This window comes from Neolamprologus brichardi, chromosome 9, assembly GCF_056152115.1.
Source record: "Neolamprologus brichardi isolate AB-2024 chromosome 9, ASM5615211v1, whole genome shotgun sequence".
NCBI lineage: Eukaryota > Metazoa > Chordata > Actinopteri > Cichliformes > Cichlidae > Neolamprologus > Neolamprologus brichardi.
Window position 1 is genome coordinate 17,417,150 of NC_142112.1, and position 14,546 is coordinate 17,431,695.

Consider the following 14,546-nt stretch of genomic DNA (forward strand, 5'->3'; position numbering starts at 1 on the left):
TTCTCCACATGATAAAGTATCCTGACCAAGATGCTCGACTCCAAGTTGTTCCTTATTCATCCATCAGAGCCTGAATATATGTAACTGCGTGCATAGAGAAATGCTATATATGTACACTATATTGCCAAAATTATTCACTCACCCATCCAGATTATTGAATTCAGGTGTTTCAATCACTTTCATGGTGATAGGTGTAAAAAATCAAGCACCTAGGCAAGCAGACTGTGTCTCCAAACATTTGTACAATTTGTACAGTGCTGGCTGTAGTGGTGTAAAGCATGCTGCCTCTGCACACCACAGCAGTGGAGATGTGTTCTCTGAAGAGACAATTCACGCTTCTCTGTTTGGTAGTCTGATAGACAAATCTGGGTTTGGTGGTTGCAAGGAGAATCGTGGATTAAAGACATGGATGAGCGAGTTTTGTGTGGAAGAACTTGACTGGCCTGCACAGAGTCCTTATCGAACACCTTTAGGATGGATTCGTGTGGAGACTGCGAGCCAGGCCTTCTTATCCAACATCAGTGTCTGACCTCACAAATGTGTGTCTGGAAGAAGACACTCCTAAAGCTGTGGAAAGCCTTCACTAAAGAGTTGAAACTATTATGTGACGTCTGTGGTAGCAACAGAAGTGTGTATCAACAATACATAATATGGAGTGCGGGAGAGAGTACGACCGTGCAGGATTTAAAGCGTGGAAGTACTGACATAACTTTTTAGTTTTAGTCCATAAAAAGTGACAAAAACATCCACTGCAAGCATCCACTGTACACGTGTGGGAAGAAAACTTCTTTCTACAGCAAAAATTAAACTTAAATTCTGAGCAAGCACTGAGCACGCTGCCACGGAATGTGAAATTCACAGAGAAACCCTCGGATCCTCCTGCTGACATCCCCACTGCAGCACTGGGCAAACCTCCACTCCTGCTAAACACGTGAAAACAGACTTAAGAGCGACAGGACTTAGTGCCACTCAATCTTTGATTTTATTTATTTTTTGCTGTGTTTTACTTGCATCTACTAGAAAGAGAGCGTGTAGACACAAAACATTATTTTATTTTATATGCTAGAATGTCATGATTCGTGTGTGGCAGACAGGAAGTGGAGCCAAACGCAAGCTCACAGAGGCAGGAATGAACTCAAAACACAGCTTTATTGCTGGAGGGAAACGGCGAAACAAACCGATAAGAAACTACACTGGGAAGCAATACACTAGCACACATAGAAACACATGGCCATGAATGAGGGAGAATGCAACACTGAACGCGGACATAAATACACAGAGGTTTAACGAGGGAGGTGGGAGCACACGGGGAACACAGCTGACACAGATAATCATAACGAGACAGGGCAGGAGCAACACAACATGACGCATACTGACGGGAGACTGTCAAAGTAAAACAGGAAGTACACAGAGGCGCAGACAGGAGGAGAGAGGGAGCACGGGGAGAGCACAGACATAACGGGCTGGGGAACGCATGGAATAAAACACGAGGGGAAACGAGGGCTCACAGATACACAGAGGGACACACAGGGAGTAAAAGTCACAAGGGGAAGTCAAATAAGGAACAAAATACAAAAATACATGAAACTAAGAATGCTGGGCCAACGTGGCCCAGGATCATGACATAGAATATGCAGAAAATGGGTTTAAATGTCTTCAAGTCAAAGACAGTTGAATATAATAAAATTTTTGCTTAATGCAATGTGCATAAGATTATAACTCATAAAACTATTTTTAAAAAGAGGCTTTCCATTTGACTCAATTTTATATGATAGATTATGCATAAAAAACATAATTGGTCTGAAAGGTCTGTTGCTTTATTCAGGTTGAGTATATATTTTTTAAAGTAACTAAGTAACTAAATACTTTTGAAAATTAGTAATCAGTAAAGTAATGGGATTACTTTTTGGAGAAGTAATCAGTAATCAGTTACTAATTACTTTTTTCAAGTAACTTGACCAACACTGTATATAAGTACCAGTCACTTTACCGTTCCCTGCTGAACTGCTGCAACTTCTATTTACGCATATTTAATATCATAAGAGATCAAAATCTGAAACCAGCCGTATGAAATTACTACAGGAGGGTGAACATAAAAAAAGCTTTTTTTTACTTCACTGAACTGTTCGGCAGTGACTATGACACATTTTCATGTAAAGGCTCCACATTCATATTTCATTCTTTACTGTTTGTAAACGCATACTTCTCATTTTTTCTTCACCTCAGCGTAGAGTTCCTCTTGGCCATGAGCTCTCAGTGTTAAGCTGTTTTCTGGCTTGTTGACTTTCACCTGTGCGTACACCGTATCCTGCTGCTGTCCTCTGTCCTGCACTGAGTCAGAGGATGCGTCAAATCCCAGCTTAGAGAAGCTCATCTCTCCATAATGGATGTTTTCTTCATCTTTTTCAGTGTTATTTGCTGGCCCTTCAACAACCTGCTCTTCGTGAGGTTGAATCTATAAAATAAGCAAAGTAAAATCTGTGATTTAGACCTATAGAGTCCATTCTTAATCATGTTTTTAGACATTTGGAAGCATGTGACTAGGTGGCTGTTTACAATCATGTAAACAGCTACAGAGAAGTTCAGTATTGTCTTACCCAAGTCTGTTGTTGAGTTTGACGCGTTGACTTTAACCACCTGGACGACATGAGAGGCAATAAAAATTTATCTGTTTATGTTGAATATATGTGTGAGTAGATTTCAGCTTGATGAAGAAAAAAAAACATTTTAAAGTGCAGCTAAAATATCACAGTTAAATTTCATGTCTTCTAATGTGATGTCTGATACTTGCCAAAGAAAGATTATCAAACAAATGAGTAAGATGATCCCAGAGATTCCTCCAAGAAGTAGGACCAGTGTGGAGTGATTGTTCTGCTTTCCTGGTACATGAAAAATAAACTCTGTGTGAGTCAAACAATATATAATAATGTGGAGTTAAAGATACCCTTGCTAAAGTTGTTTTGGTTACATTATCGTCAAGTTTCAGTGTACCAATGTTATTAATAGATCAACAAGGAAAACCTAAAAGATAAATGGGAGAAAAGCATGGCATTAGTGGCTTCAGCCTTTATCTTTACCTTTCTTGTCAACAAAAGGACAAGAAATCCTGCTATTAAAAGTTAGAGAGGAACAAAGATCTACAAGACATTTAATCAGGCTAAAGTAATCTGGGACACTAAAAATAAACCAAAGGGGCTTCTATGTGGACACATGAACATTCGCAGTATGTTACCAAAGCATGAGCAACTGGAACATATTCTAAGCAATTCCAATATTTCTATTTTGGGTATCTCTGAATCTTGGCTCAAAAGTTCTTCTCGTGAATCTGCGGTTGTCTTTCCAGACTACACAGTATTCAGAAGGGATAGAATTGGAGGAGGAGGAATACTTATGTATGTAAAAAAACACCTGGACTGCTCTTTACTTAGTTCACCAATAGATGATGAAATAGAACATATTTCTGTTAAAATCACTCTTTCCCCAGAAATGTCATTTACGTTGATCTGTTTATATCGCCCTCCTTCCGCAAAGAATATTTTTTATGAACAACTACAGATATTACTTAAATATCATACTATAAATAATAAGTCTAATGAAATAATTGTAATGGGAGATTTTAATGTCAACTGGGACTGTGAAAAGAACAGAAAAACACTCAAGGACATGATGGAGACTTTAAACTTTACACATTGAACAACCCACAAGAATAACAAGGCACTCTAGAACTAAAATAGATCTGGTTTTCAGTAATACGCCCAAGCGAATTATTAAATCTTATAATTTACTCACTGCTATTTTAGACCACAATTGTAAATTATTTTCTAGAAAATTTTAAAAATACGGGTTAAGAATCACTTTCATAGTTCATCTAATAGGAGATCCTTTTATGAATTTATACCAAGAAGTCAGCAACAAAAGTAGCAGAAGCATTAGCATCAGCTAACTGGGAGCGTTTATTGTGTAGTGATGATCCACAATTCTGCAGCAGTCACTTCACTGACATTGTCAAGGATATTATATCAACATATTCCATTAGAGGTCGACAAAAAATAAAGACAACATCTAATCTGCCCTGATTAAAGAAAGAGTGCAAGAATCTAATGAAAACAAGAGATCAATTACTAAAACAGTTCCTGAAAACAGGTCTAACTCTGGATAGACAGAGATTTACTTCAATGCGGAACAAAGTAACAAGAAGTTTGAGACAAGCCAAAGCAAATTTTTTTATAAATATAATTGAAAGAGCCAAAGGTAATGGTAAAATTATCTGGCAACACCTAAATAAATTACTTGGCCATCATTCAAACAAAAGCAAAAATACAATTGAACTTTATGTAAATAACTCTATTGTTAGAGAGCCTCTATCTATTGCCAGTAACTTAAACACTTTCTTTATTTCATCTGTTAAGGAGATCAGTCAGAGCTTTGACTCAGTCATGTGCTCTTATAATGTGAATGATGCTGGTCAAAATTTGTTCACCATTACTCATATTTCAGACACTGAAGTTGCTAAACTAATTACAGGTTTAAAACAATCTAAAGCACTTGATGTATATGGTATTAACACAAATTTCCTAAAGGAACATATGAATTTGCTTGTACGTCCAACAATGTACGCATGTTTTGAATATGTCTTTCGAACATTCCATTGTTCCAACAGATTGGAAAATTGCTGCAGTTACACCAATTTTCAAAGCAGGTGTGAAGACTGACATGGCTCATTATCGCCCCATAAACATACTACCGGTCATATCTAAAATAGCTGAGAAGTGGGTGGTTAAATTCCTCACTGCTCACCTAGAAAACACCCAACCCTCATTACATCCATTGCAGTTTGGCTTTCGGGCACATCACTCCACAGATACGGCAAATAGTGTCCAGCAGGTGGCAAAAGATCTTACAGCTGCTTGAGGACATAGCTGGCTGGAGGACTCATGCCTAATGTTGAACACCTCAAAAACTGTCTGCATGTATTTTTCAAAACGCCCCTTAAACTTGAAGCAATCAAACATATTCCTGGATGGAGTAGAGCTTGAATTAGCTCCAGAATTTAAATATCTTGTCGTCATTATAGACCCAACATTCTCCTTCAAGAGTCACATAAATAAAGTGTCCCAGGTACTTACATTTAATAATCGAAATTTTAATCATATACGTAATAATTTAAATATGAATGTTACAAAAACTTATTTTTACTCAATGATCATCTCTCATATGGACTATTGTTTGACATCCTGGTCACTTGTTTGTCCAACAACACTTAAAACTATTGAAAACATTTATAAAAAGGAGTTTGAAACTACTTGACAAAAAACCGACTTCCCACCACCACTGTCATGTGTTAAAAAAACATAAATTACTGAACTTCAATAACTTAGTGAAACTTAAAAGAGTGTGTTTAATATATAAAGTCTTACACTCCCTTGCTCCACCACCACTAAAGCAGTTCATTAGGCATAAAGAAAGCTCAGACAGGACCACTCGAGCTACAACCTGAGGAGACTTGTTTATACCCCACAGACGGACATTATTTGGGCAGAACGTCCTTTCTGTCCAGGGTGGCCATCTGTGGAACAGTCTTCCTCAACCCATTAGAGAATGCTCGACATTCAACTTGTTTAAGACACAGGTTTAAAACTGGTTATGGACAAATCAGGTGTGTGATCATGTACAAGTTGTATATGTATATGTTTAATGTTTTATTTGGGAATAGAAGGGTGTGTATGTGTGAGTTTGGTGATGGAGTTTTTATTATAAATGAATTATGAATTTTTTATGAATTATTATGTCTATTTTTTATGTTTTATGGACAACAGATGGAAATTAACCCTTGGCTATAATCTGGTATGTTTACATTCATGTATTTTTTTTTTACATGTATCTTCATTAACATGCACTGTCCTAAATAAATAAATGAAATTATTTTTTAAAATAACTGGTGAATAATTTTACCTCCAACAGAATGAATACTGGTTAACATTACCTTCAGTATTCACACGAATCTCTGCTGATGTCTGATTACCCAGATTATTAGTGGCCACACAGTAATAAACTCCTCCATTTGTTACATTGAAGCTGTAAACCTCTCCTTCAGATACTTTCACAGCTCCATCTCTGCTCTTCTTGAACCAGGTGAAGTTGCTGACTGGAGATTTGGCTTTGCTGGAGCAGGTCAGGTTCACCCAGCTGCCTGCTGACACCAAACCTGATGTACTGATGGATGCTGAGGTGTCTTTAGGAGCATCTGGAGAAAAAAGAATATCCCATAAATCATGTTGTCCGATGGAATTCAGTTCAACAACAACAAACTCTGATTGTCTTACATGAAACACTGAGAGTTTCTTCTGTCTCTGCTGTCTTGGTGTCTTTTCCTTGGTTCACAGGATATCTGGCAGAGCAGCTGATCTTCTTTCCATCATGTGTGTCTGACAGAGTGATGTTCTGCTGGATTTTAGTTGTAAAGCTTCCATCTGTGTTTTCCTCTATTTTGTTGTGAGAGTCTTGTTGGAGATTCCAGGTGAGTTGAGGAGGGGAGTGTGGACAGGGAGTGAGAGCTGAGCAGGTTATAGTGACAGACTCCTTCTCCTTCAGATCACCTTGGATTGTAATATTGGGCCTCCAAGGAGAAAGGAGTGTTTTTGATTTGTACATCTCTTGTTTTCTTTTCTTGTAGTGCTATGTTGAAATAAAGAAAAATGTAACACAAATCAGTAAAACTAAAACATCAGTAAATAAAATTACTTTACATGTACCTGTCAGTGTAGTAAAAGAAATATAAAAAGTTACTGAATAAAAGCAATAAAATGTTTCCTTACCAAACAAGCCCAAGTGTAGTCTTATCCCTTTACAGTTTTAGAAGAATTACAGTGAACTGTGTTGCCCAACCAATGTTAGAAAGAAGGAAGTACAGAAAGAGAACATGCTGTTTAAGTGCATTAAAGTCACAAAGCTGTTGTAGGCGTCACCTGATGCATCTGTGAAAAAAAAGTCTTCAGTTCTGCTGCATACTGTGATAGAGGAAGGCAGACATTACCTACACACCCTAAAAGACCTCTTTATTCACTTTAGTTTTTTTCAAGCTTGCAAACTTTTATAGAATATATTAATCAACATGAAATAATTCATGATTACCAGGAATTATATACACATGTATGGAGAAAACACAAATGATGCTGAAAGAATAAGTAAGATACCAATTTCCTGAAAAGTGATTTTTTTATTCACTTTCCTTGTTTCATTAAAAATGCATGTTTATGTTATTAAATACATTTCATATATTCATTTGGTGGAAATTTTTAGCTGATATTTACTCTCATCAATTGACACAAAAGACTTTGTCGACCAACTTCCTCAAAATCCAGTCACAGTGAAGTCCCTCTGCCACAAGCACTTGCATTTCCATTTATCTTGTAGCACATCTGCAGCGACTGCATCAGAACTAAAATATATCACAAAGTGTGAGAAATGGCACAGTAACACTACAATTTGGTTGTTGAGCAGCAACACCAGGCATTTGTCTTTTGACACATGAGTTTAGTTGTGGACAAAAAGAATTTTATATCTGAGCTCAATAAATGTTCAGCCATTTTTAATTAAGCCATGAATTCAAATATAGATGCTAAAATAATAATGAATATGACATAAGAAATTTAAGCTATTAAACCCCACCATCTAATATAAGAAAGTTTTTCTAGATACACTCAATGAGAAATCATTTCTAATTTAACTGGTCTAAATGCAAAACGATTATAAACCTGTAATTAGTTCATCTAGTAGACTTATTTAATAGAATCTAAAACAGAATTGGTTTATTCCTCAAAATCAGATCTCAGTGAATGTAATGGTCTTTGTCTTAACCTCTTAAGCCCTCAAGGGTTTTTCTGAGCTTCCTGCTCAAAAATGAAACACCCAAAATTAATTGATTATTTCTCTGCAATTATAATTCCTGTGTCTATAATCTTGGTATCAAAAATAAAGCTAACACTTGTGAAATTCCACTAGAGGTGTAAATATTCCAGCAGATGTTAGTCTGTCAAAGTTACTAACACTGGAACACAGAAAAAGTAAGTCAATTTTTTCCTCGCCCAATTTATTTATTTATTTATTTTAGCATACAACCCTTTTAAAAATATTCTTCACTTTACATTACATAGTCCATAAATTCAGTAACTAACATACAAACATCATCTGTTCAAGGATTTATGTTTCTGAAGTGAAACAGTGAAAAATGACAGCACTGTCAATACATAAATACCCAGACTTTGTACAAAAATGTCCAATTTCAGCACACAATGGACAACATGTCAGTTGAATTTTTCATGTATTAAAGAGCAGAAATAATTTAAGTTTATTATCAGGATCTTGGAGCTACAAGCTCCCCACCTGATCCAAGCCAACTTCAAAAAAACAGCCCACTCCCCTCCAACTTTTATTCAGTGACAACAGTTACACAAACACCCCATTGTAAAACAAATATGGTGTGTCGTAAAAGCTAAGCCACTGTGTGTGTGTGCATGCATGTACGAGCATGTGAGTGCATGCATGTGTGCATGTGTGTCTATGTGCGTGACTTCCTGGTTACAACCATTTAAACAACATCTCTAGTCATAAAAGGGTCATCTGCCCTCACCTAAAATATAGGGCTTAACCCATTTAACAGTCCACCATATACAAGCACAGGTGAGCCCATAAATGGCAGGAAGTAAACATTCCTTACTAAATAAGGAAACCAGAATATTTCATGCAATGTTCCTGCAGTTAAACACTAGAGATAATAGCTTCCCCCAACATCCTACATGTAGGGATTAACCGAAAAATATCTAATAGTGCAGTTCAAGACAAGGTTTACAAATTGTAAACACAACAATCACAACTTTTAATGAAATCACTCCAACAACTACACATTCACTTGGCAATGGGCCTTTTGTGCCGTGCACATAGAGCAATTAACTGGCCTCTGGCCCTTTAAACTCTGAGGGGCTGTAACTTTGGTTTCTTTTGGCCAATTTGCATGATTGACACCTCCTTTTAATCGTTTGAGCCAATAGGATCACAGTAATAATGCCAGGTTCACGTCACTTCAACCAATTAGAAGTTGCAAGGCCAAACCCCACGGGGGCCCAAATTTACTGCACGTGGCATCTATCCAGTCACGTGTCTGTAGCTGGGTCTAAAATGGAGGTTGTTGACGGAAGTGGCTCTGATGCAGCTAGTTAGCCATGGTAGGTGGTGATAATCATGAGGCTATGGGCAACTGGTGAAAATGACGGAGGAAATCGAGATGGTAAGCCAATTTCTGTCTTAGCACATTTGTGGTTGTCTTTTGCAGCTCCTTCAGTGAATTATGATCAGAGCGTGGCAAAACTTGGTGTGAGGAATCCGTGATAGCTAACTAGGCTTTCTTTAGCCAGCTACATTAAGTCTGGAGAATTTCTGGTTTGGTTTTGTTTGTTTAGTGGACTTTTGTGCATTTACGTAACTGCTCTTTTATATGGTTTATATGAGATTTTAGCTGAGGTTCAGAGGTTTCTGTGGATACCATAGATGTCAGGACTGTTTCTGACCCCATGTTATAACTGATTAAACATGATCTTCTCCCTTTTGCCCCCCGTACCAGGGGCGTGGGGCTGGTCCTGCCCACTTAAGATCAAAGAGGGCTATATGTGACCTGCGATGTAAAATAAGTTTGACACCATTCATGTAGAGACCTTCATGGAATGGGTTTCCATGCTTGAGCAGCTTCATCATTACATCACCAAGCACAATGCAAAGCATGGACTACAGTGGCATAAAGCAAACCACCACTGGACTCAATGCAATGGAGACGTGTTCACTGGAGTTATGACCTTTGACATATACCAGGATTTACTCATTAAGTCCATACTGGTCAGTGCTGTTTCCCTTGTATTGTAGCCTGTTGTTATCCAACTTTGATAGTTGCTTCCTGTTGTTGATGGCAGATCACTGAGCTAACAGGTGCTTTATAGTCATATAATTGAGAAGAAGACCAGCTTTCACCTTGTCTCACATGCATTACATGTCACGTTTTGCTACTATAGTACAGATACAGCAACTTAAAATGGACAGCAGATCTGTGATGGGCCCCCAGCTGGGCCTTAACCAATCCTTGGCTGGTCTTTGGACTTGCTAGTATCTCCTATAGCAACATCACAAATGTGTTGTGACACTCACAGTGCAGCCCTTGTGCAGCTTACTTACATTTTCAACCTCACTGATCAGCCAGGAAGCCAAGGACCCTTGCATGCACTGGTTTATGACAAAAGAAGTACGCCAGATCTTTCAAGGTGTGCAAGAACAAGAGAAGACCTGAATGTAATTTATACTCAAAGTGTTAAATTAGGAGGGGGGTGGGTGGGGGGGTTGCCATCTTGGAGTTAGTATGATCTAGGTAATTGGTGTGATCGACCCAGAATAACAGTTTAGTCGAGTTCTAATTGTGTAATTAGTTTGTTTATTACAACATTTGTAATGTTATTCAACAGAACATTGAAATTCTACTATTTTTAGTCATGCTCAAAAAAAAAAGGATCATCAGTTTATATAACCACCTCAGCCGGCAAATCATTAAAAAAAACAATTCACTTTTGGAACGCCACAAGATTTTTCCGTACTGTCAGAAAAGCTGCTATTTAGAAATGCTCACCATCACCCAGAAAGACAGTTGTTCATCTGAGATACAACAACACCTAGGTTCAATTATTATTATTAATTGATTTTATTTGAAAAGGAAAAATGCACAATATTAACATAAGTGTTGTGATTCAATGTTTTGTACCAGAGTTAGCTTAAGATCATTTGCATCTGTAGGGCCTGGCAAATTACATGCAGAAGATCATAAAAGTATTACAAAAAAGTAAAACACAACACACGTGACAAATCCACAGAACCATAAACACACACACACACACACACAAAACACATCATTATAGACATTTCATTTTGTTATTAAAACACTGTTGTCAGTGACCTTGAACACAGTAGCATCTAAAAACACAACCCTGTCTAGTTTCCTATCATCTATATTTATTAACCAGTGATCCCTTATATGTGCTGAGGCAGTTCTAGTATGATCTGGTCTAAAAGCATGCTTTCCTAATATGAATAATCTGAGTGCGACAAGCAACCAGTTAAGCTCTGGTGGTATACATTTTGAGCCAGTATGGCCATTATTTTATTTAATAATTCGACTAAAAATATTTGAACACCACACTATAAAGAAATATACAAACATCCTAAATTCTTGTTAACCAACTCTTAAGCGTTAAAAAAGAGTTTCATATTGTATTTTAAACTGGAGTTTTCCCTCCTCTTGTGACTTGCATAGACTTTAGTTGTTCAGTTGTTAAGTAAGTGTTCATTTGGCAAATTCCTATCTCTGATTTGTTGGAGCGTCTTGATCTGAAGCAGCTGAAATAAAAACAAACAAACAATAAAAAAAAGCTTTAGTTTCTGTTTGGTTTGGCAGTGATGAACGATAAAGATCCATGAAATGTAGCCCACACACACTAAAAATGAGAATATCACAGAAAGATTTGTCTCACCACTCAAAGATGACCAGTGTGATCACAAGCACTGTGATTCCTGCAGTCTGCAGTAGAGCAAAGAGACCAATACCACCTGAATGTTCAAACAAAAGATTTTAAAGTTTGCCTTCCTGAAGAATAGTGTGTGAAGTAAAAAAAAGTCGAACAATCAGCAATCACAAAGATTCTTTAAGAGTGTGATAGACAAGACAACAATAATTCATAAACAGGAATGCAAAATGCCTCTTTGCATTCAGTTGAATGAATACTGGTTAACATTACCTTCAGTATTCACACGAATCTCTGCTGATGTCTGATTACCCAGATCATTAGTGGCCACACAGTAATAAACTCCTCCATCTGTTACATTGAAGCTGTAAATCTCTCCTTCAAATACTTTCACAGCTCCATCTCTGCTCTTCTTGAACCAGGTGAAGCTGCTGACTGGAGGTTTGGCTTTACTATAACAAGCTAGGTTCACCTGACTGCCTGCTGGCACTGAACCTGATGGGTTGATAAATGCTGTGGTTTCTTTGGGAAGCACTGGAAAAAAAGGGGGGAAATAGCTCTAACACGGATTCCTATTATCCATTATAAACATTCAATATTCTATTACTCATTGTTTAATCACAGGATATCTGGCAGAGCAGCTGATCTTCTTTCCATCATGTGTGTCTGACAGAGTGATGTTCTGCTGGATTTTAGTTGTAAAGCTTCCATCTGTGTTTTCCTCTATTTTGTTGTGAGAGTCTTGTTGGAGATTCCAGGTGAGTTGAGGAGGGGAGTGTGGACAGGGAGTGAGAGCTGAGCAGGTTATAGTGACAGACTCCTTCTCCTTCAGATCACCTGGGATTGTAATATTGGGTCTCCAAGGAGAATCTGTGGTTTGAAATGACATATCTATATAAATAACACAGATAATCAAGTCACGAAGAGATAATTTAGCTCTTATAAGACATGTGAACACTGAAGTCTGTGGGTATGAATATAACAGCAGCAGAAAAATCACAAACCTTTTTCCAAAAAAACAGAGAATGCTCTAGAGAATGCAAAGGAAAAACACCATGCAATTAATTGGAAGTAATCTTTACTTTAAATACTGAAGGTTTTCTAGTTTCTTCATTTCTCTAATAATTGTCGTGCAATGGTATAGGCACAGGAACACTTCTGAAAACCACTTTATTTTGCTCCACCCACGCTGCCATGTTGGCTCTATCTTTTTCACCTATCTTGTGTGCTTCTTGGAAATTTGTACCACTGAAATGTTCTTAGGCATCCTCTCACTCTCCATGATTGTAATAAACAATCAGTTTAAAAATTCAGCTGTCTTTTCTCCTAGACATCTCCATACCTGCACAGGTATCTGAACCGGCCACATTTCCACTCTTCATATAGGTGCCCTACCAGTACAGACTACAATTCAGTGCTACACTCTGTTCACATGCTTAACTTTCTTTGGAGAAACATAGGTTGCACTAAATGGTCTTTTCAGCACAGTGTCGAAACAGTGCAATAACAGAATGTCTCTGTAGCAAAAAAGTGCTAAACTGCTGCAGTTTTAGCACTTAAGCCTGTGTTGTTCTGAAACAAACCAAAAACAAAACAAGAAAATCCCAAGAATATTACTTTAAAGTAACTTTGTTTTCCTTTCGTCACATTAATTAAAGGATGTAAATGTTTTGCAGATCATTTCATTCTATATGGAAATATAAATATATGTATATTCAGCTGTCAGTCTGGATACTCATTATGATAGTATTGTTGATTTTGGTCTCCACAGACATATATGCCAGTTCATGAAGAGCGATTATTAAAATATTGAACTATAAACTAATTAAACAAAATCTTTACCTCTGACTGTTATGTGAAGAGGATCACAATGAGCTGTCGCCTTGAATGGTTCACTCTCTACTCTGAAGAAATATGTGTCTGTGTATGTGGTGGTTAAATTAGAAAACAGAGTGGTGCAGTCTCTCTGACTCAGGTTCCCAGTAATACTCATTGGATAGATGTTAACTGCTCCATTACTGTTGTAGATCACATTGTTTGGATAAATGACAATTCTGGAATCCTTTTTTATCCACACTCCAACGATTTTTTTTGTGCTCTTAAACTTCTGTTCTTCTTTGAGTGTGAAGCTACATGGGATTTTCAAACAAGATCCACTCAGTGCTTCCAGCTTCTTTGGTGCAGTTATGAAGAGGTCTGCTTCATCAGGGCAGTCAGCCAAAGCATCTGTAAATACAGCATTATATTTAGCAGCAGACATTTCCCCCTCCGTTTAACAGTGTGTGCTGATATTTTTCAATCAGGGAATGAGCAGATGGCTCCATCTATAATGGTCTTTTGGCATAATTCTAAATTAATGTAGAGTATAAATTACCCCTATAATATCTTTGAATAACTGAATAAACAGCTCACCTGGAACAAAGAGGACAATCAGTATGATGCCAACTTTCACCATGTTCATAGACAGAATCTTGTTCCCTGGGTTGGCAAAAAAACTTGTTAATTTAATAATATAACTACACAAAAACTATAAATAAAAATACTATAATAATAAAATAATAATAAAAAACTATAATAACTCATGTTTTCGTGACTACAAGTAAAGCACTAGTAAACACAATAATGTCTCTGTCAGTATGGTAAAAGAAAAACAACAGAATAAGTTTCAGTATCACAAAACTACGAAATAAAAGCATAAAATATTTTCTTACCAATCGAGTTCATGTCAGGTCTTTTTTAGCAGAATTCTAATAACCCAAGTGAACTACTTTTTGTCATGTCAGAAATGAGGAAGTATAAAGATACTCACTGACAACAAGTGTGAAACACTCAATGTTATGCTTCCTGCTTAACATGCAAAAGAGGAAGTCAGAGTCTAAAATGACTTGTCCACCCTGCAAGACATTTTAGACTCCTTAAATGCCCTTAAGTTAAACCTGGTGCAGCGGGAATTATAATTACAGCAGACCTGCTGGAGCGGCATTTGAAGATGCT

The 14,546-nt window shown here is 37.2% G+C and overlaps 1 protein-coding gene across 1 annotated transcript; it reads right to left on the reverse strand.

Moving 5' to 3' along the window:
• Positions 1-2,206: 2,206 nt before the first annotated feature.
• Positions 2,207-14,013, reverse strand: LOC148101393 (B-cell receptor CD22-like). The gene is made up of 8 exons (XM_087846043.1): positions 13,965-14,013; positions 13,395-13,778; positions 12,390-12,422; positions 6,324-6,596; positions 5,979-6,244; positions 2,792-2,871; positions 2,598-2,637; positions 2,207-2,455 (listed from the first exon to the last, which is right to left on the reverse strand). The coding sequence occupies exons 1-8, from the start codon at positions 14,011-14,013 to the stop codon at positions 2,207-2,209; spliced, it is 1,374 nt and encodes a 457-aa protein (XP_087702169.1).
• Between the last annotated feature and the right edge of the window lie 533 nt (positions 14,014-14,546).

Coding starts and splice junctions, on each gene's coding strand:
- LOC148101393 (XM_087846043.1), bottom strand. CDS start 14,013: ATGAACATGGTGAAAGTTGGCATCATACTGATTGTCCTCTTTGTTCCA. Junction 6,245..6,323: donor AGAAACTCTCAGTGTTTCAT/GTAAGACAATCA, acceptor TTTTTTCTCCAG/ATGCTCCTAAAGACACCTCA. Junction 2,872..5,978: donor GTGTGAATACTGAAGGTAAT/GTTAACCAGTAT, acceptor CCAGGAAAGCAG/AACAATCACTCCACACTGGT.